The sequence below is a fragment of the Puma concolor genome, chromosome B4 (assembly GCF_028749965.1).
Source record: "Puma concolor isolate L17-30 chromosome B4, mPumCon1.1.hap2, whole genome shotgun sequence".
Taxonomy (NCBI): domain Eukaryota; kingdom Metazoa; phylum Chordata; class Mammalia; order Carnivora; family Felidae; genus Puma; species Puma concolor.
Genome location: NC_141673.1, coordinates 15,121,582 through 15,144,276, shown reverse-complemented (window position 1 = coordinate 15,144,276; position 22,695 = coordinate 15,121,582). Strand labels below are relative to the sequence as shown.

Sequence of the window (22,695 nt, the reverse complement as noted above, 5' to 3'; positions counted from 1 at the left end):
TCTTTTGAGGAAGTGGCCTCACTTTCTTGGCTTTGGACTTTAGGTCGAAGTGTCATGTTAAAAGGTACAGCTGGATGACAAAGAAGTGATAGACTCTGCAGGCCTGGTTTCAACTGGGCAGTGAAGGATTGGGAATGGGGAAGACAGTCTCCTTCCCTCACTAGGGGCTTCCTGGACAGAGTAGAGGGACAGTAAATTCCAGCAGGAGTTGATGTTTCAGTCTTGAGTGTGAGAGCAGAATTCCTTCTTCAACGTCTTTTCTCGTAAGGCCTTCAGCTGATTAGATGAGGCTCGCCACCCACATTTTGGAAGATAGTCTGCTTTTCTCAGAACTTACTGATTTAAATGTTGAAGGTTAATGTGAAAAATACCTTCACTGCAACCTACAGATTACTGTTTAATCCAACAACTGGGTACCATAGGCTCACCCAGTTGACACATAAAATTAATCATCACAAATATATTAGTTGAGTGTTTCCCAAAGTGTGCAACACATGCTACTGGATGAGTGGAACAGAGAAGTACATTCAATAACATGGGTCATGGAGTGATCCTTTTAAATTCTATTTTATTCAGTCATAGGTGGAATTTAAGAAACAAAACAGATGAACATATGGGCAGGAAAAAAAAAAAGGAGAGAGAGAGAAGCAACCCCTAAGAGATATTTTTTTCCCATGAGAGACTCTTAATGATAGAGAACAAACTAAGGGTTGATGGAGGGAGGTGGGTGGGGGATGGGCTAGATGGGGGATGGGTATTAAGGAGGGCACTTGTGAGGAGCACCAGGTGTTGTATGTAATTGATGAATCACTGAATTCTACTCCTGAAACCAATATTACACTATATGTTAACTAACTAGAATTTAAATAAAAATTTGGAGGAAAAAATGAAAAATTCTATTTTAATTCTCCTTGCTTCAAGAAGAAAGGCTCTATTTGGTATGAACCCCTAATACTTCTCTAACACTTGTTGTTTATAACAAAAAAAAAAAAAAACAGTATGAGAATTCAGCTATAAATTAATTATATGGTTTTGTTTTCGTTGAATTAACTTTTATAGTTATCTTGTGTTTATGGCAAGTGATACTGATCATCCATTTATAAGTGACAGAACATTTCCTTCAGACCCATACTTAAAAAAACTAAATGAATCCATTTAAAATTAAGTAAATGATCGCACAGATGATGCTTGGATGTAGTTGCACTTGAGAAGGTGGTATAAAATGGCCCAAGTTTGGGGAACACCATCTCAGCCTAGAAAAGACAGGAATTTCAGACCCAGCCAGCCTCCCCACAGGAAGATCCTCCCTATGCGGCCAGCCTGGGGGCATGCAGATTGGTCTGATGAAGGAGAAGGCTCCTTCCCTTTGGAGAAAGCAGGGGAAAGACTAGAGTGTTCCCAGGACTTGCTGGTGCTGAGAAGAGTAAGACAAAGCCCCCGCCCTCAAGGAGCATGGTTCAGTGCGTGGATTCTGGAGCCAGACTACCTGAGTTCAAATCCTGGCTCTGCCACGTATGGCTGCCGTGTACCCTTGAAAAGTTGTTTGACCTCTTTGGGCCTCTGTTTCCTCATCTGTAAAATGGGTATATGAAGGTACCCACTTTAGGGTGCTGTGAGGATTAATTGAAGTACAATATAGTAAGTGTCATTTAAGACTGAGTTTCTATCATTGGGAAAGACTGACAAAGAAATGGCAATCCTAACACAGTGCTCTAAATGCTGTGATAAGAAGGTATAGTGTTGGGGCACCTGGGTGGCGCAGTCGGTTAAGCGTCTGACTTCAGCCAGGTCACGATCTCGCGGTCCGTGAGTTCGAGCCCCGCGTCAGGCTCTGGGCTGATGGCTCGGAGCCTGGAGTCTGTTTCCGATTCTGTGTCTCCCCCTCTCTCTCTGCCCCTCCCCCGTTCATGCTCTGTCTCTCTCTGTCCAAGAAAGGAAGGAAGAAAGGAAGAAAGAAAGAAAAGAAAGAATAGTGTGATAAACACACAGGGAGTGGGAGAGATTCCAGGAGGACTTCCTTGAGAAGTTAATACATAAGCTCATACCTGGATGATCAGTAGGAATTAGCCTGGAGAGGAGGAGAAAAAGAATATTCTAGATAGAGGGAATAGCATATGCACAGGCTCAGAGGCAAGAGACAGTGTAGTCCATGACTGTACTTGTGACTGCAGGGAAGACAGTACTGGCTACAGCAAAGGATGTGACAGAAGGTGTGTCCCAAGGTGATGTACACAAAAGGCTTCCTGTGCCTTGTTAGAAGCAGTGGGTTCCAGAAGGGCAGGACTCTAATTATCTTAGCAGCCCTCTGTGCTTCAAGTGCAGCCCAAACCTGGCAAGCAGGGACAGTCATGTGGTGACTGAACAGATGCTTTCCTCTCCACTCGATGTGAGACCTGGAGGTCCCAGAGGACCACTCCAGTTGAATGAGGGAGTCCCAGGATTAAGAATCTCTGCAGAGGGGCGCCTGGGTGGCTCAGTCAGTTAAGCATCTGGCTTCAGCTCAGGGTGATCTGGCAGTTTGTGGGTTCGAGCCCTGCATCGGGCTCTGTGCTGACAGCTCAGGGCCTGGAGGCTGCTTCGGATTCTGTCTCCCCCTCTCTCTCTGCCCCTCCCCCACTTGTTCTCTCTCTCTCCCTCTCTCTCTCTCTCTCTCTCTCTCAAAAATAAACATTAAGAATTTTTTTTAAAAAAAGGAATCTCTGCAGAGATGTTCAGCACATCTTCTCTGCAAGTCATGACTGCCTTGACAAGGATCTGAAATCTTACTTCTGTCCACAGGTGACCTGGTGTCCCGAGCAATGCATCACCTGCAGCCCCTCAATGCCAAGCACCATGGCAACGGCACCCCCCTGCACCACAAGCAGGGGGCGCTCTACTGGGAGCCAGAGGCCCTGTACACCCTTTGCTATTTCATGCACTGCCCACAAATGGAATGGGAAAATCCCAACGTGGAGCCTTCCAAAGTCAACCTCCAGGTGGAAAGGTAAGATCTGCCTTGGCTCCGGATGGCCAAAGAGAGGAGCTCCTCTGGCCAACACCACCTTGCAGTGGGTGGGTGCTTTCTCCAGAGTGGCAGAGGGGTACAAGAGGGGAGCCATGCTGGTGGTCACAACTGCACAGTGCCCAGAAACTCGCTGGAGGGGTCCAGGTTGGAATCTTGTGCTCCAAGGGGTGTCTGAGACCCAGGTGGGGTCTTTGAAATGGGTTTGCATAGGGTTGATCCAGTTTGGGTTAAAAACGGCCTGGGTCAGAAAGGTGGATCTGCAGATTCTGAAGGCGTAAAGGACTCTGCTGTGCAGGGTGGCTCCCTTGTGAAGGCAGCTATGGGGGAGACCATTGGGTGGGAGGTGTCTTCATTTCCTCCTGGCTGCCCTAAAACTCCCTTGGGGAACCATAAACACCTGCTCAGCTGAAGTGGGTCCTGAGGTGGCCAGGAGACTGTCTGGCTCAAGCAGAATTAAGGGAAAGGGAAGAAGGGGGGGCGCCTGGGTGGCGCAGACGGTTAAGCGTCCGACTTCAGCCAGGTCACGATCTCGCGGTCCGTGAGTTCGAGCCCCGCGTCGGGCTCTGGGCGGATGGCTCAGAGCCTGGAGCCTGTTTCCAGTTCTGTGTCTCCCTCTCTCTCTGCCCCTCCCCCGTTCATGCTCTGTCTCTCTCTGTCCCAAAAATAAATAAATGTTGAAAAAAAAAATTTTTTTTAAAAACAGGGAAGAAGGGAGGGTTTCCAGGGAGGGGACACTTCCTCAGACACAGCTTCTGTCCCTCCCAAGCACATTCCCTCCACTTCTCTGTGCCTCAACTTCCCTTTCTGTAAGCCAGTGGCTGAACTAAGTTGTTCCCAGGTCCCCTTCTGTCTGGAAAGCCCCAGGACGGTTTCACCCTCTCAGAGGCAGAGTATCAGAAACCACACTGGGAACACCCCACAGAGCCCATCTCCCCACAGCGCCTCACAAGTCGGGCCCTGCTTCCACATGAGCCTGTTTGCTGCAACTACTCTAGTAGTGACCCATTTATCAAAAGAGTGGTTAAGAGAGTGGGTTCAAATCCTGGCTCTTCCAATTAAAAGTCAGAGGAGGGGGAGGGCCTTGGGAAAGCACCCTAACCTATCCATGCCTCAGTTTCTTCATCTGAAAAATGCGGCTACCAAAAGTAAATCCTTCATAAGGCTGTTGGAGGAGTGAGTGAATTGAACAGTGCCCAGCACACGGTAAATGCTCAGTAAAGGTTCACTTTTGCTTCTGTTGTAGATACTATCTGCATTTTGGTGGACTCAATGCAATTTTCTTTTCTCTGTTAAATGGTTCCAAGCAATTTTGAAATGCTCATTGGCTGCTTTGCTGCTGCAGGAATGGACTGGGGCTTCCTTGGGCTTCCTTTTACAACCACGTCTCTTGGCTTTCATTTCAGGGAAGAGAATGGAGCACGAGTTAGACAAAAGTTGCTGAGTTTTTGTTCCTGTTTTGTTTTTAAGAATCTCAAGTTAGCATGAATATTTCAATCCAGTCTGGAGTTAGCTTCATCAGGCATCCCACGGTCTAGGCCAAATCAGTGGGTACCCTACGTGTATTTCCACATGCCGAAGATGCCCGAATTCAGGGGGCCAAATGCTCCTTGTCCCTGGGCAGAAAATAACTTCAGTCAGAGACAGCAGGAGCGCTTTCTGTGAATGTGCAACCTTAGTGCTGAGAGAATGGGAGCCAGCAGCCTCGGCCTGTGGGGCATCTAGCTCTTAGGCATACCGCCCTGACAGCCTGTGGGACAGTGAGCATCTCTGACTTACCTCCTGCCAACATGCACTTGAGCCCCAGATGACTCCCTTCCAACTCCAGCTAGACAGCACCTCCTCTGAGCTCCAGAACCTCCTCGTCCTAGTCAGCCTCAGTTTCCCCATCAAGTCTCACACTCTCAGACTGGTTCTTCTCATCACACCTTATTTCTTTTCCACATAACACTTACTACAGTTGATAATCATAATTTCGTTACGTGTTCGTTTGTTGCCCGTCAGCTTCATGAGGGCAGAGAACACATCTGTTCTGGTTGTCCCTCCACACCTAACGCCAAGCTCAACATCTGGTGCTAGGTGGGGAGTCAGTAAATTTTTGTAGAGAGAACGAACGAACCCATCGACCTAGCTGCCCGTGGAACATGTCCCTTTGTGCGTGCTCACAACTACCCCACATCTGAAGTTATCATCTTTTCTCCGAAACCAGCTGTCCTTCCTTTCTCCCTCATCTCTAAGGGTGGCATCACCACCAACCCAGCAAAGTGGGCCTCGCCCCACACTCTTTCCTCCCCCTCACCCCGTCCTGCAGCCACTGGTCAACATGTGTTACTGATGCCGCACCTGCAACACCTCCCATTGCTCTCTCCCTTCCTTCCCAGATTGCTGCCACTGTGTGGTTGGGTACCTTGTTCCCTCTTACTTCTGTACTGCATTGGATTTCTAAATGGTCTCCCAGGATGTAAGGCTTAATATCCTCTGACCAGCTCCATCGTCCTCATAGCCATCAGACTGAAACTTCTAGAACAGGAATCTCATCATGTGATGTACTCCCTGCCCCTACACAACACCCGTGTATGGCCCCATTACATCTTCCCTTACACGGCTTCCACCTTCTCTTCTGGAATCCCTTTCAGAATTCAGAGTGTAGCTGGAGTGGCTATAAGTCTGGGAGACCATCTGAGGTTTCCAGACTTTCTGGGACAAGATGTGAAGATGCATGAGCTTTGAAGGAAAACAGAGTAAAGAGAACATGGCCCAAAATGCTATGGAGTCACTTCTGTCTCCGTCTTTCCCTTCTTCTTTGGTTGGTTTTTCAGAGGTCATCACAAAATGCCGAGTGGAACTTGACATTTTTTGAGTTGTGTTACTTTGGTCCTCTGGAAAGAATATGGATTTGGAAACTAGGCTGACCTTTGGCTTTGGGATGCTTTGGCTTTGCATTCCAGCCCTGCTTCTTCTGGATCTGAGACCTTTTTTTTTAAACAAAAAAAATATGAAATTTATTGTCAAATTGGTTTCCATACAACACCCAGTGCTCATCCCGACAGGTGCCCTCCTCAATGCCCATCACCCACTTTCCCCTCCTGCCCACCAAGAGCAACCTACCCCCCACCCCCAGTTTATTCTCAGTATTTAAGAGTCTCTTACGGTTTGCCTCCTTCTGTCTCTGTAACTTTTTTCCCCCTTCTTCTCCCCCATGGTCTTATGTTGAGTTTCTCAGGATCCACATAATGAGTGAAAACATATGGTATCTGTCTTTCTCTGCCTGACTTATTTCACATAGCATAACACTCTCCAGTTCCATCCATGCTGCTGCAAATGGCCAGATTTCATTCTTTCTCATTGCCAAGTAGTATTCCATTGTATAAATAAACCACATCTTCTTTATCCATTAATCAGTTGATGGACATTTAGGCTTTTTCCATAATTTGGCTATTGTTGAAAGTGCTGCTATAAACATTGGAGTACAAGTGCCCCCTATATCCCTTGGGTAAATTCCTAGCAGTGCTATTGCTGGGTCACAGGGTAGATCTATTTTTAATTTTTTGAGGAACCTCCACACTGTTTTCCAGAGCGGCTGCACCAGTTTGCATTCCCACCAGCAGTGCAAGAGGGTTCCTGTTTCTCCACATCCTCTCCAGCATCTATAGTCTCCCCATTTGTTCATTTTAGCCACTCTGAGTGACGTGAGGTGATATCTCAGTGTGGTTTTGATTTGTGTTTCCCTGATGAGGAGTGACGTTGAGCATCTTTTCATGTGCCTGTTGGCCATCTGGATGTCTTCTTTAGAGAAGTGTCTATTCATGTCTTCTGCCCATTTCTTCACTGGATTATCTGAGACCTTGAACAAGCCATTCTTCCTCATTGAACCTCATTGACTGTAAAATGAGAGTGACAGAAGTTTCATGGGACTGGTGTAAGCAGTGAATTCAAAATTGTAGCTAAGACTCTGGTGCCATGCCTGGCACAAAAGGAGCTCTCCTCTCACCCCCCAAAAGAGTAGCTGATACCATACATCTTTTTATTAGGGGGAGCCTCCAAAATGCTGTTACCATTGTCCCTGCAGAAACCTGTGTGTGTATTTCTTCTAGACAGAAAGCTATTTCTCCTGCTCCCTGATGGAATAGGCCTTGGCATTTAGCATCTGAAATCACACATGGAAGGGCTTCAGAGGAGAGATGACTTCTGTTCTCAGTGAAGGGTTTACACCAGCTCCATACCAAAACTTCTAAATAAGAAGTTTCCAGTGGGATATGGACTCCAATTTGGAGTTGTTTTTCTCTCTGTATTTCTCTCTCCTCACTCCCAAAATCAAACAACATTTCCTTAACTCTTTATTTTTATTCTGGCAATGTCAAGTAGGGCCATGGTGCTTATATGGTTTTTCACTAGACTATATTCTTCAGAAAAGGGACTGAATATTATTTGCTTTCGTCCATGCCCAGCAGAAAGCCAGAAACATTTGTTGACTGAAATATGGATTGTTTTATACCTCAAATCATCTCTGCTTGTCAAAAGAGCCTTCCTTGGCTGGAGTATTTGGAAGTAGGCCTACATGCACTATTTTACTCTTTCATGTGGGCACAGCTTTAGAGTTGCTACATTTGTTTTGGATAGTTTCATTTTTCACTGCGGGATTTTTGAAGGAGCTCAGTGCCAGTGTGAAATTTCTATAGTTTAAGTTTTTCCAGAACTTTGGCGACTAGTTTTTGAGCTTCTAAAATCTTTCCGAGCAGCTCTTTGGGTCACTGGAAGCATGTACCAGGAACAGGTCCTGTAAAGAGCTGGAGGTCCAGAGTGAGACAGACAGGCATGACCCAGACCACATGGAGTAGAGTCTAAGACTAAAAGGTCAGACTTAGAATTTTATTCAAGTCAAGTGTTGGCAAATTCAACATGGAGAAGGAAGAGGAGGAAAACATTCTGTATCAAGGAGAATCCAATCTTTGATATCACTGAATCTGATATGTGCCAAAGCCTGGTCACTGGAGATTTATGATGCTCTGTGAAATACAATGCTGACCTTCCAAGTGCCTCCAGGAAGACAGTAGCTTCAGATTCCATCGAAAAAAATAAATTGCTGTTAATTATGGTACCCAGCCTTAGTTTGTGACCTAATTTTTTTAATCCCTTAATTCAGTTTATAATAAAGCTCCCTGAGGGAAACAATCTGCCTCTTATATGTTTTTCTAGAACCCAGCATAGTATTTTGGGACATTACACAGGCTTAACAAGTGTTTGTTAAGTTAGTTAAAAATAAATACACCCAATGTCATCAACAAAGCCTGTTTTGTATTGGAGCATCAGATGTTTTACAAAGAAATCTTAGTTCAGATGTCATCTTTATTTCTGGCTTTCATTTACTCAATATTTATCCAATATTTTGAAGAATTTTCTAAGAAATAGGTAATTCTACTTAATTTTTTCCTAGGACAGAATCTTCAATAATTTAAATTCAATGTCAGAATAAACATATCATACTGTCAATCAATAAATAAAATCTTTCAGATACTTCAGATATTTTTACTCAAAAAACCCAGATAAGTTTTGTAAGATTTATGATTAGGCAATATTTGTTTTATTATATGTTTATATATAATTATATACTTATGATAAGGCAATGTTTATTTTGTAAGATTTATGATTAGGCAATATTTATTTTAGTAATGATAAGTGTAAACATCTTAATGTAAATGTAAAAAACTCAGATCTGAGGCTACTGAATTTAAATAGAATCATCTTAAGTCTGGGACAAGGTTTTCCTCCCCTATATCATTACTGGAAATATCAGTGATTCCTAGATGTGTTTGGCCATGGATGATTTCAGTAATGGCCAAAAAATGAAAAAAAAAAAAATAGCAGGATAAATTGGACTATTTTGTTGTTTTGTTGCCTGAGGTAGCTGGCAATGCCTGAGAGGTACAGAGATGTGTTTTAACCAGAAGACTAGACAATTAGGTAGTTCTGTCCTCCCCCAGTCTCACTGAAAGCAAACAAAAACATATACTTAGGCAATCCCTTTTGCAAGCAGAACTGTATAAACAGATGTGGTTCACTGTCTACCAGGGAAGCTGGACCTAAAACATGAGTATATAATCACCAATCACCAACTGTTTGAAAGAAATGAAACCATCTTAACAAATGAAGAATTTACACTTGAAGAAACAGAGCTAATAAAGCAAACATAACAGACATTAGAAGTTAATGGTACCCGAATACATCTTCCAAGACACTCACCCTACCAAAGGATCACTCCAACACATCAGTTCTTGATGCTTTCTCATCTGTGGCATATATGACAGGTGATAGTCTAAGGTTAACATACTCCAGTGGACATACCAGGGTTGTGTAGAATTCCAAGCACTCTGTTGTAACTCTTCCTCATTCCTTCCCCCTAAGGAGTGTATATCAGAATGCAAGTGGACAGAGATATCCTTGACACAAACAGCATTATTAGTAAAAATACTGTATTGCAAAGGTTAAACCTACTATGACTGCTTAAAGCAGAAAGATGACCTCTGGGAGGCCCAGTTTAGGTAGATCCTTTCCTCTTCCGCATCAGAATTAGACGTTGTGTTAATTCTCTAGCTCTTTTCTCCTGGAAATATGATAAAAATTTCAGTATCCACTACATTACCAAGCAGCATTGCTTATGGTTAGAGTAACTCTAGATTGGTAAAATTGATCTAACCTGCTAGTACTATAAATATTTGATAAATCTCCAGAGCTTTGGGCTTCCCTGATTTCATTGGCTCTTGTCATTGGCAGTGTCCTTGCATGGACCTTGGAAACTATATCTGTGGAGTTGCTACAAGAGATAGTGGGGTTCATAAACCATGATAGTTCTCACAGTCACCCAAGTGGATCTCATCTACTTTCACCTGAGTGTCACCCGGGCAGAAGAGAGCTCTAGGATGGATGGGTGAATTGCTATAAGGACTCCTACTGAAAGGAACATCTGATGCTATCCTGCTGGGCCATGTGTGGCTTATGATAGTCCCATGAGTCTAAGTGTTTAGTAGAACTTAAGAAGACTTCTGATGGGTGTTAAAGCCAGAAAAGCAGGCTTTGGGGCTGCACAACCTAGAGCAGTGTCCAAGTTGTACCCCAGGACTGCTTCAGCAGATACCTCATACCACCAAGGCTGGGCATTGGACACTCCTGGCAGGATCTCTGTCACAGTTAGCCATGAAAGCTGAATGTCTCTACCAACACCCTTGTCAGCTTCATGTTCTATCTATGTCATACTACTTGCTTCCAAATCAGTGGTGCCTGGGTTATATGCCTGCACCCTAGCTGCAAAGGAGTCTGGGAAGTTGAATTCCTACCTTGTTGAACCATGGACTAATAATATGGGAAATTCTCTAAACACAGTAAGGTCATCAGTGTTTCCAGGCAGCTGCAAAATTTGACAAAGTTTCACCACACTCTTCTAATTGATTTGTTTTTGTATAAATAACACACAAGTGAATCACGTGTTCAGTTGAGTACTTCTGACCATTGTTAGCCACACATGTCACAACTGATTGGCTTACACACCACAGCTGAGAACCAAAATACTGCCTCAACATTAGGACTCCTTACCCTAACACTCTGGGAACCTTGATAGCAAGGAGGAGAGAGAAGGACTGTTCCTGACATCCTAAGCAGGGATGCAGAATGCATTTTCCCAGAGGAGGAATGCTACTTCCTCATCTTCCCAAGGCCAGTGATCATGTCTGGCACAAAAGTCCCATCAAATGCCCAGCCCAGTGCTGCTGAGTCCTGGAGAAATCCAGAGTCAATGGACAAATGGGGACACATGGAGAGGGGGAGACCTGTTTTCTGCAGCGCTGTATGTGGGCTTTGGTGGATTGGCCTGGAATCCCAACACCCATGTAAATGGTTCTAAGAGGGAAAACATGCATGTTGAATACTAAACAATTAACTGGAGAGACAAAGTTTTAAAACAGGATCCATTCGTAACTTGAGCATTGCTGCATCTGGCACAAGGTGAAAGCAACTCTAATCCCAATATTTTTCAAACTGTGGGTTACAGCCTGTTAATGGGCCATTAAATCAGTGCAGTGGAGAGATTGGCAAACAATGCCCCAAAGGCCAAATCTGGCCCACTGCCTGTTTTTATAAAGTTTTATTGGGACACAGCCATACTTATTTGTTTACATATTATTTATGGCTGCTTTTGCATTTTTGATTAGCTGTGTCAGATGGCTCACACAGCTGAAAATATTCTTTGGCCCTTTCCAGTAAAAGTTTTTTTGACCCCTAATGTTGTGGGTTGTGACCTAAATTTTTAATAAATGAACTACAGTAGGAAAAAAAGTTTTCATGAGGTAAAGTAAGTATGTTTTGTGAAACTTTTTTTTTTTAAGTTATATGAATTTAACTAGAGTTGATTGGTTTGCTTAAGGTCATGTAACTAAAGTTGTAGAGCTAGTGTCTGAACCCTTGGAGTCAGGTCCTGGTCTGTGCTCACATTCATTAAGCTGTTCTGCTACCGACGGGGTTTGATTTAGAAGAAATAACATTTGGAAGCCTCATCCCTAATCCCTAGAATTTGTTTCATCATCTTCATGAATGTTTATACTATATAAAACTAATATGTACATGCATTAAATAAAACATGGTAACTACAAAAAAAATAAAGAAGACACTTTGAATCACCCATAAGCACCATGACCATATAGGGTATATATTCTGTGTCTACATCCAAGTTGTTTGGTTATTTCACAAAATAAGGACCATATAGTACCTGCAGTTTTGTTGATCTGTGTCATTGAGTAGACTTCAAAAGCATGATTTTTCAAGGGACTCTTCCATCATTGGACATTTAAAGTTGAGAGAACTCCAAGAACAGGCATGTTGAACATGCTTTATGATGAAGAAGGTGAAACTGAGCCCCAGCGGGATGAGTGGACTTGTCTGGGGTCATAAATGCACTTGCAGTGGATTTGCAAGGCAGTGCCTCAGTGCCTTTGCACATGCTTTGCCTTCTTCCCAGAACACTGCCTCCCCTCTGTCATCTGGCTCACTGAGTCAGTTCATCCTTCAAGACTGATTTTAGGCATCACCTCCCCCAGGAACCCTTCCCTACCGCCTCAGGCCATGTAGGTGTTGAGGGCCTACCTCAGTGCATAGCATATAGTAAGTGCTCAATAAATGCTTGCAGACCTGAACAGAACTGGGTCTGAAACCCATGTGTTCCAACTCCTGGCCCAGAGAGCTGTGGTGACAGTGTCAACTCAAGCAGCCCTCAGCTTGGCACCCGCTATACGCTTCACATGCTCCAGGCCTCAGTTTCCTCAGCTGCAAACAAATAATAATTCCTACTTCATGGGACTGTTTCGATGACTAATGAACTAACTTATGTCAGTGCCATACACACTCACTGGCCCATAGCAGAGAATCCATAGATGGTGGGGATTATTGCTCTCTTAATTCAGGTTGACGTCTTATAGATATGTTCATCTATATAAGGCACTTAAAGTCCAGCATACATTAGGCTCTTTATGGATAATGCCCATTATTATTCTGTCATGGTGCTTGTAACCTGAACATACAATGTAACAGGGCTTCTCAAACTGTAATCACTAATGTGCATTGGAATCCCCTGGGATCTCATTAAAATGCAGATTCTATCCATAGGTCTGGGGAGGGCCCAAGATGTTTCATTTCTAACAAGCTCCCAGGTGAGGTGATGCTGCTGGTCATGGGCCACGCTGTGAATAACAACACATTGTAGTTTTTGTGTGTTTGTCATTCATTTCCCCAACTTACTCCACCCCCCATTTTTAAGTTACATAAGGGCAAGAAATAAGCTTTTATGGCGATTTTTGTCTCTCTGGTCGAGCTTGGCACACAATAGGCTTTGGGGGCTGCGTTGAGCCTCATGAGATGCTGGATCCCTCTGCCATTTGACGACATGAGCAGATCCCAGAGGTCAGACATGGCCAGCCTGCAGAACTTTGGGGCTGCAACAGCCAAGGAAAGACACTGAGTGTCTGAATATAATGATCATCTTCAGCCTAACAAGGTGGCTCCTCTAAGGCGGCTCAGGGATAGCAAATTAGCGACAAGCGTGCAAGGGAAAGGTGAGGCGGGATTTCACAGGTGTCCGGTCTGGAGAGAGGCAGCAGGGCAAATCTGAAAGCTCACCAGCTTAACACTGTTGAACACCTCTAGCCTCCAGGGCCTGTCAAATGGCTTCGACTCAGGAGTTTCCTGGTTGTTGTTGTGGTTTTAAGTTTATTTATTTATTTTGAGAGAGAGAGCATGAGCAGGGGAGGGGCAGAGAGAGAGAGAGAATCCCAAACAGGCTTTTGCCGGCAGCACAGAGCCCCAAGTGGGGCTCAAACTCACAAACCGTGAAATCATGACCTGAGCAGAAATCAAGAGTCGGAGGCTCAACTGACTGAGCCATCCAGGCGCCCCTCGACTCAGGAGTTTTTTCCAGCCAAGGAAGAGAGATTGCTCCTGACCACAGGTGACAAGCTGAGGGACTCGAGTTTAAGAACAACCTTCCCTCCCAACATGCAGGGTCAGTCTGATCAGATGCATGCACTGCACTTGTTCGTTTGAATATCCAGGCCATTTCTGAACCCCGGTTAACTGGCTGCCCCAGCAGTCCGCTCTGCTCTGACACACCTTCTCTTTGTTTTATTGGAAAGGAAGGAAAACCTCACCTTCGCGCACAGAGACTGGGGAGCTAGCACCATACTATCCAATGTAGTAACCACCAGCCACGTGTGGCTGAATGTAAATGAATAAAAATTAAAGAGAACTAAAGCTTCAGCTCCTCAGTACCCCGGTCCTCCTTTCAAATGCTCAATACTTGCCTGTGGCAAGCGGTCCCCGCTCTGGATGGAGCGCCCGGATAGGCTGTCTCCAGCATCACAGAAACTTCTCTTGGACAGCCCTGAATGGGAGACTCAAGGCTGGTAGCACTCCCCTTTTAGAAAAACAGCCCATGGGGGCGCCTGGGTGGCTCAGTCGGTTACGTGTCCGACTTCGGCTCAGGTCACGATCTCGCGGTCCGTGAGTTCGAGCCCCGCGTCGGGCTCTGGGCTGATGGCTCAGAGCCTGGAGCCTGCTTCAGATTCTGTGTCTCTCTCTCTGCCCCTCCTCCATCCATGCTCTGTCTCAAAAATAAATAAACGTAAAAAAAAAAAAATTAAGGAAAAGAAAAACAGCCCATGGAAACCCGCGCTCCCAAAGCAGTACGGTCTCTGCGAGAGACCAGGGACCAGCTGACCTGCCGAAGCGCATTTTACATCCTCTTATTTTGATCACCTTGCAGCCAAGTGCTTCGAAGCAACCATCACCATCACCACCCCAAATTTTACAAGGTGTTTGGGACGTGCAAGGCTCTCTTCTCAGCTCATTGGCTCACTGAGTCCTCGCAGAATGTCATGAGTGTGTTAGCACCCTTACACTATTGCTGTCTCTTCCTTCTCTTGAAGAAGGTCAAGCTCAGAGAGGTTGTGTAGCCCGCCCAGGTTACACAGCGAGTCAGGGGCAGACTCTTGCAGGAAGCTTGAGTCCAGAGTTCACGCTCTCAGCCGTGTGCCATGCCACAGGGACGGGAAGGACGGGGGGTTCCAGGGGGAGTGCACAGTGTCCCTCTGAAGGTTAAAAACCTGAAAATCTCGAACCAGGGAATGTTCTTGTTTTAATATGCTTCCCCCTCCTCTTCCCTTTTCCTTCTGGTATTTTCCCTGGCTGAGGCCTCAATAAATATTGCTCATATAAGTGGAATAATGATAATCAAATCACTTCATTTGATTAGACAGCAGTTAAACATCTCTGAGAAACATGTTTATCTCCTGGAACCAATTGCTATAAACCCAGAACCTGCCTCTCCAGTCTTCAGCTCAGTGCTACTTGAACTTTTCAGTTTTTATTTAATTTTTAAAACTTGTGGGCTTTTTTATTTTTTAGAAAGAGAGAGAGCAAGTGAGGGAGAGGGGCAGAGGAAGAGAGAGAGAGAATCTTAAGCAGGGCTCAATCCTGTGACCCTGGGATCACGACCTCAGCCAAAATCAAGAGGCAAATGCTCAACCGACTGAGCCACCCAGGCCCCCCAAAACTTACTCATTTATCACTGAACTTCTTATTCAGTTGTTCATCTTTCATCCATTTATTCAACGAACATGAATTGAGTGCCCGAGCATAGCAATAGGAAGAGCCAGTGTTGATTGAGTTTTTATATGTGCCAGGCACCATTTTAAGTACTTTACATGAATGAACTCATTTGTCCCTCGGGATGACCTCATGATGGTAGGTATTATTGTCATCCCCACTTTATAGATGGGGAAAATGAGTCAGAGAGGATAAGTACCTTGCCCAAGATCTCAGGGCTCAGTAGTGGCCTCGTGGGGATTCATGCCCAGCAGCCTGGCCACAGAGCTCACTCCCTTAACTCTACCCGTGGCTGCTGTGTGCCACGCCCTATGCCAGGGAGGGGGGCCACCCAGGGGACCTCACATGGCTCCTGCCCTATGCAGCTCATTTACCATCAGAGAAGGAAAGGGCAAAGGGTCAGAAGGGGCATGCAGATCAACGGCCGAAGGGGATCCGGGAAGGTAATTTTGGGGCCAGACGGAGGCATGGATGAGATCAGGCAATCCAGGTGGCTCCAAGATCAGAAGTCTCCCGAGTACCATAGAGCAGCGAGCGAGACCGCGGCAGGGGCTAGCTGACCTTCAGCTGGCTCACAGAGGTATAGCTGTTATGCCAGCTGTTCAAATGCTGAATACTTCTCGATGCATTGGTAAAGAACCACTGCCCCAAACGCCCCCACCCCACGTCCCCACCGTCCAGCGCCTGCAGCTAGGCATCCAGGTCCACGGGGGTGGGGGAGGGGCCTGCCTGTATTAAGACCACAGGAGGTAGGCGGTGCCTGGGCCTTACTGATAGTTAAATAATACTTAGAATGTCACTGCTGAGTTGGAAGTGTGTGGGAGCAAATTATGTCCTACAGGTGTTGGGCCTTTGTTCCCTCAATGGTGGGAACAAAGGGAGAAGGCTTAGCCAGATGCAACGTCCTGCTCAGCCTTCGGGACGGCTGCATCCTCACCGCTGCTGTGGAACTTGTGCCACACCCCACCCCCAGCAGGACAAGCCCCCCCCCCCCCCCCCCCCCCCGCAACTTGCTCTCTGTGAAGCCCTCTGTGAGTAATTATAACAACACCCGGAGCCATCGTGTGCCAGGCCCTGGGATGAGCGCCACTTCCGATTGCCCTACTTAAACGTCCCCATCACCCTCTGAGATGCTGCAGTTCTGCCTCGTTTCAGATCAGGTGGGGAGAGTGAGGCCGACAGAGTTCAAGGACTTGCCCAAGGTCACACGGCTTAAGCTTGAGAGAGGCCGGTCTGGAAGTTAAGCCCACGCAGGGTGAGTCCCGAGCCCGTGTCCTCTTCATCACCTCCCGCGTGGGAGGCAAAGGCTGGGGCCATTGCTGCCGCGGCGTTCTTTTCTTCCCTGTCTCCACTGCCGGACTGAACTGGTCAGAGGCAGGGACTGGGCTTTGATCAGCTCGTGCTCTCTCTGGCAGGCAGCCAGGGCCTGGCACAGCCGGGTGGGGATATAAAGACCAATCTGAGTGCAAGGCAGCAGGAACATGGAGCCTGGCCTGATGCAGAGGGCTGGTTGGAAGGTTCCTGCAAGAGTCCCCGAGCGTGTGGCTTGACCGAGTGCCATGTCCCATGTCCCCCAGCAAGACAGGTCACCAACTGGCCTCCTCCCTTTGCCTGAACAATCCCAGGGGAAGCTACATTAGCCTCCTTGGATTTTTTGATGCCTCCTCATTTGCCTGAAACTGCCAGCCTTCTGCATGCCCTATGTCTGGGACTTCAGACAGTGTGCATGAATGTTCTGCACTACAGGGAAAAAAAAAAATTTTTTTTTTTAAAGAACATCAGTGAAAATTAGCCCTTGAAGCTGCCCAGTGCAAACTGGGGGCTGGCCCAGCATGGCAAGGGCCAGTAGCAGCCGGGGTGCCTGGGAACAGAAAGGCCTGCCAAGAGGGAACGCTCCCCAAATTCAGCCAGCTTTCAAACCATCTGCCCTGTGCCAAGTTTCCACTCTGTTTTATCCTTTCAGAAACAGTGATATTGACAGCTTCCAGCACATTCCTGGGTTTCACACATTATGGAAAGGAGCAGGGCAGTAGAAATATGGTCATTTGCCTAGGAGACCTAGCATCTGAGTTGATCTTGCATTCTTCAAAGTCGGACTTCCCACATGAACCCCACACGTGTCTGCATGCCTCCTAGTAGAACTTCGTCCTAGGTTTTCATTGATTTAATCGTATTCTCTCCTTCCATTTTGCTCTCCTCATGGGCTGCGTCTTTTAACAACCATAATACAAGGTGCTATAAAGTCAAATTTTTGTATTATATTTTTTTTAACCAAAAAGTTCCTTTGCTCATTTTTTTTAACTTTGGTAAATACAGAAAAACATAAGAAAGAAAATTAAAATTGTCTACAATTCTGCTACCGAAATGATTATTGGGTACCTGTTCTCATCTTTGTTTTCAATGCAGAGAGTGAGGCTTTTTAAAATAGTTGTACTGTGTATATATAATTTTATATCTGTTTTTATTTCACTTAATATGCCACAAGCCTTTTTCCTGGTACACTACAGAACGTTCATAAACATCACTTTTAATGACTGCGAGATATTCCATCTTGTGAATGCACTGTAATTTGCCTAACGGTTCCCAGGTTGCTGGTCATTTGGGTCTTTCCAGTTGGTGAATTGCTGTTCTTTTAAAACGACACACAGTAGCATGACTAAAACATCAATGGAGAGGGAATGGATGTAAAAAAACAAAAGCAGTCTCTTTGGAGTAGAGCACCTACGGGTTAATTCGTGAGGCTTCTGATGGCTCCTCTGAGTGAGAAATTACAGAAAAGGAGAGCCTTGGATGGAAAGCTTACCCAGCCCGATCCCAGATCCCATGTCATTGTGTTTTCCAGGAGGAAACACCTTATGGGAAATGTGAGAAGTGGCCTCCACCTGGTCTGCAAGGTCTCTGGCCACAGTCATTATCAAGATCTCTTGAAACTCCATGGTTTCCAGGGTCTTCCACACATACAGTCTCCTTAGATTCTGGAAGCGGGAAGACCAGACACAACTTTAAAGAAACTGGCTCTAGTAAAGTCATGAGATTTTCCCAAAGCCACGCAGTGTGTGACCACGTTGAGACCATAAGGGCTGCTCAGGGCAATCTCTGGTGAACCCCCACCCTGTGTCCTATAGTGTCCTATACTGTTTCTAGAATGGGGCAGAGCATGAGGGCATCTGGATGGCTCGGTTGGTTAAGCATCTGACTCTCGATTTCAGCTCAGGTCACAATCTCACAGTTGGTCGTGAGATCGAGTGCTGAGTATGGAGCCTGCTTAAGATTCTCTCCCTCCCTCTCCCTCTGCTCCTCCTCCACTTACACTCTAAGTGTAAGTACTCTCTCTCTCAAAGAGAGTGTAAGTACTCTCTCTCAAAAAAATTAAAAAATTTCAAAAAATAGTAATAAACTAGAATGGGGGAAAGCCTTAACACAGCATCATCAGAATGCAAGTTTTGAGCTGGCCCCATGCACAAAGTTCATTGTGTATGCCCTTGGCCATGTCCGTAGATTAGGAAGTCTCCATAATTCCAGGAGTCCCCTGTTTGGTGGTCGTGTTTGTTTATTATCCTGGATTTTATTTTATTTTTTCAACTTTTTAAATTTATTTTTGGGACAGAGAGAGACAGAGCATGAACGGGGGAGGGGCAGAGAGAGAGGGAGACACAGAATCGGAAACAGGCTCCAGGCTCTGAGCCATCAGCCCAGAGCCCGACGCGGGGCTTGAACTCCCGGACTGCGAGATCGTGACCTGGCTGAAGTCAGACACTTAACCGACTGCGCCACCCAGGCGCTCCTATCCTGGATTTTAAACCACTCTGTTTTTGTTTTCCCTGTGTATAAGAAACATTGCCAATGAGGGCTTCTTCAGCTCTTTCAGATTGGCGTGAGGAATTCTTTCAAGATTCAGCCCGTCAGGTTCTGGCCTGCCCAGGAATTTAGGCAGAATATGCTAGAAAAGAAGGTGGATATTTTCCCAGGCTTCTGTTTCAGTGGAAAGTTCAAACTCCCAGGCTGGAGTGAGCCTTTGTGGCAGTCTTCTGTCACACTGTCCCTTTTTAGTTCCTTACGCAGAATCTCACCCCTTACTTGGAGACCCTATGGCAGCAGAGTGTGGAAAGAACATTCTGTGAAGAAAAAGGGAAACCAGTAAATAGGCAAAACCAAGGACCAACTTGTTGAAAACACCAACACTGAGGGCATATTCCACTGCCTCCAAAATCCTTCCCTGGAGGCACCGTCCCTCTTTAGAGGACCTTATAAGACCGTCTCACAAGGCACTTTCCATGGTTGGCCTTGGATTATAGTTGCCTGTCTTTCCTTGCCTGATGGCCGACCACTTTATGCTCCAGTCCACCAATCCAAAAACCAATCAAACAAATATACAAGGATAATTAAGGACAGTTAAACAGACTTTAGCATTCAAGGCTGCCCTGGAAAATGGGAATGTGTGCCCACACTAAACTCCTCTGCTAGATCCAACACCAGGGTCCAGGTTTTAAACCTTTATGTCTTCCACAAAACTCGGCACAGACCCTTGTTCCAAGAAGATGGCCAATAAACAGGGAACAGGTTAAGTGAGCAGCGTGCACAATATTGCCTACTCCCTTTTTCCTTCAGCTACTTCAGTCCACAGACTCCCCTGAACTCGTCTTGCATTTCTTCAACTAAGTTTCTCTGCCTCGATTCTTCTTCTGAACCATTCTCTCTCTCTCTCTCTCTCTCTCTCTCTCTCTCTCTGCTCCCAGGCTCGAGATGGCATTTCCCAACATACTCCCACCCCTTTAACTGCAGCTTATTCTGACTCATTCTCCCATACAACTTTGCACATAAAGCTTTTTAGGTAGCTTCCTTTCACATTTCTTTTGCATTAGACCAAGAGTTTGTTAAGGGCTGGGACTATTGCAGTATCACCAGGTGTACGAGTTGGTACATAGCGGGCACTCATTTATTTATTCATCTATTCAGCAATTACAGAACATCTACCATATGCCTGATGGGGAACAAATGCATAAATAATAAAGCACCAGTCACAGATAAGTAACATAAAGAAAAATAAAACTAGGTCCTCAAACTACATACGAGTCATATAAGTTGCTGTTTCAACTTATATGGTCTGGGGTGGTCTGGGAAAGTTCCTCTAAGGAGGTTGCATTTGAGGCAGTAAGCCATGTCAATATCTGAGCACAGATCTTGCCAGGCAGAGAGAATAGTAAGTGCAAAGGCCCCGGGACAGGAACATTCTTGGCACATGCAAGATAAGCAAGGGGGCCAGTGAGACTGAAACAGAGTAAGTGAGCAGGGAGAGCGTAGGAGATGAAGTCATATGGACTCAAATCTTGCAGAGTCTTTTGGGCACCTGACGTAGTTTGGTTTCTATTCCATATGTGATGAGACGCTCCATAGATGTCTAGAATTATTTGAGTTGAGTAAAGAATTGAACTGAACCGAATTGGGTTTTACTGAACTGAACAGAATTGGGTCTCATCTTAGTATGGACAGCATGCAGTTTCTGAACAACGCAATATCCCAAGTCTGTCCTTGTTACCTACAAACAGGAAAGCACTATGAATAATCCCATTTAGCAACTTTAAAACCCGTTAGTGTGTGAGTTCACCTGTTCGGGAGCTGGCACGGCCTTGTATGTTGTGCCAAGAGCCTTGTGGACAGGGACACATTTGCCAGCCCCTCCCACATACACTAGTTTCATTGTAGTGGCAGAGGGGGTACGGGGAACATCTAATCTCAAGACCAGTGTGGTGCTAATGCCTGCCCATCGTTTCTGTTTCATTTCTGACTCTCCTAGAGTCTGAAGTCTTCAAGGGTCACTGGGATTTATTCCGGGCCCTTGGCCCGGGTTTTGGACCTGACTTTTAGCATAGTTTTTACCCAAGCCTGGTTCTCACTGAATCTTAATTATGTGGATTCCTACCCTCAACACAACTGAAAATAAACCACATCTAGCTATTTTTAGAATTTTGCTTGGTTCTTATGAAAACATTCCGGTGAACCATCACCCACAATAAAGTGGGAAACCCACCAGAATTTAAGCTAAGCAAATAAACACTTGTGCATTCACTCAAAGAATGTTGAGAGCCTATGAACCAGGCACTATACTAAGTACTGGGGATATAGCAAAGCACTGGATAAGCCCCTGTTCCCATGAAGCTGATGATCTAATGGAGGAGACAGAAGAAACAAGGACACTAATAGAAAATGTCATCTCGAGTAGTGGCAAGCTCTACTATGTGCAAGTTTGGGGGGTACAAAGGTGAACAATTGATGCCTCCACAATGTGGTTGGGGTCATAATACCGTTTATAACATAGTATTATGCAATGAGTGCTGTATGGAGGTTGACGAAAACAAGTAGCTAACTATATTGTGGGTATGGGAATCTCTTGGGGAATACATCCCAGAGGAAGTGACGTTTGATCAGTCTCTTTGGGCTTAACTGGATGGAGAGGGTGGAAAGAAGGAGGAGACGAGAACAGAGCTAAGGCAGGGAGATGTGAGCACGCACGGGTGTTCCAGAAAAGACTGGTCATTTCCTGTGGCCAGAGCACATGACGTTGGGCAGGCATGAGAGAATGAAAACATACATGGGTTGAGGCCAGTTCATAAACAGCCAGGCCAAGGAATTTATACTTTTATCAGATGACCAGATTTACGTGTTAGCACATTCATCTTAACAGCAACGTGAAAAGATTGGAGAGAACAACTAGAATGAGGAAATTATTATGAAAACAATGCAGTGGTCCAATTCTAGAAAGAGTCTGTGTAGAGGTAGCCAACTGGCTAAATTTGGAGTGTGGGACTCATAGGGTATGGAGGACTGGGAGTCTCTAATCCAGCCATCCCCCGGATGTTTGTGTCTCCTTCCTAACGTCCTCCCCACGGGATTTTCCAACCAAGGCACCAGCCCTAGAGACTTCCCTTCCATTCCAGCTTCAGATTGCTGACACTCTTCTGAGGTCTTACTTATTTGGAGCTGAAATCTGCTCCCAGGAGCTACCACCACTACTTTGCTCCTTGGGGCTTCTAGAATCCGTCCAATTCCTAATTCAGATGGAACTTTTCACCGTTTAAAGACAGCTGTAATTTACTGAGCGCCTTCTGTGTGACAGGCAAATTTGCAGGGCACGTACTCCCCCCATTTCCAGATTGGAACCAGGGGCTCATGTGACTTGCTGGGGTTTGGCCACTGACCTAGTTAACTGGCAGCACCAGGATAAAAACCCAAAGCTGTCCTACTCCAGAGCCCTGCACTCTTGGAAATAGCTATCAGTTTAACTTGGCAAACATTTACTTAGCACCTGCTCCTATGAAAATCCCTGTCCTCAGGAACATAGAAGGGGGAAACCTAATGTAGATAGAAATGGTTATTGATTTCCAGGGCTCCCCATTCTAATGATTTGGACAATGGAGTCAACACCCAAGTGTTGTGATCACGTGTACTTAGCTTGGGCTTGCAGTGTGGCTATTTCCGAAGAAGAAGCTAATGAGGTGTTTTACATTTGGTCCATTGCATGGGCCTGGTTTCTGCTGGTGGCACTGGGACAAGCC

General features: G+C 45.6%; 1 protein-coding gene across 1 annotated transcript in view; it reads left to right on the top strand.

Moving 5' to 3' along the window:
* Window positions 1-22,695, top strand: part of ABTB3 (ankyrin repeat and BTB domain containing 3) — a 318,626-nt gene that overhangs the window by 198,157 nt on the left and 97,774 nt on the right. The window contains exon 3 of the mRNA XM_086712439.1: window positions 2,779-2,983. Coding sequence (XP_086568565.1) covers window positions 2,779-2,983 — 205 coding nt within the window. The remainder of the gene's footprint in view (window positions 1-2,778; window positions 2,984-22,695) is intronic.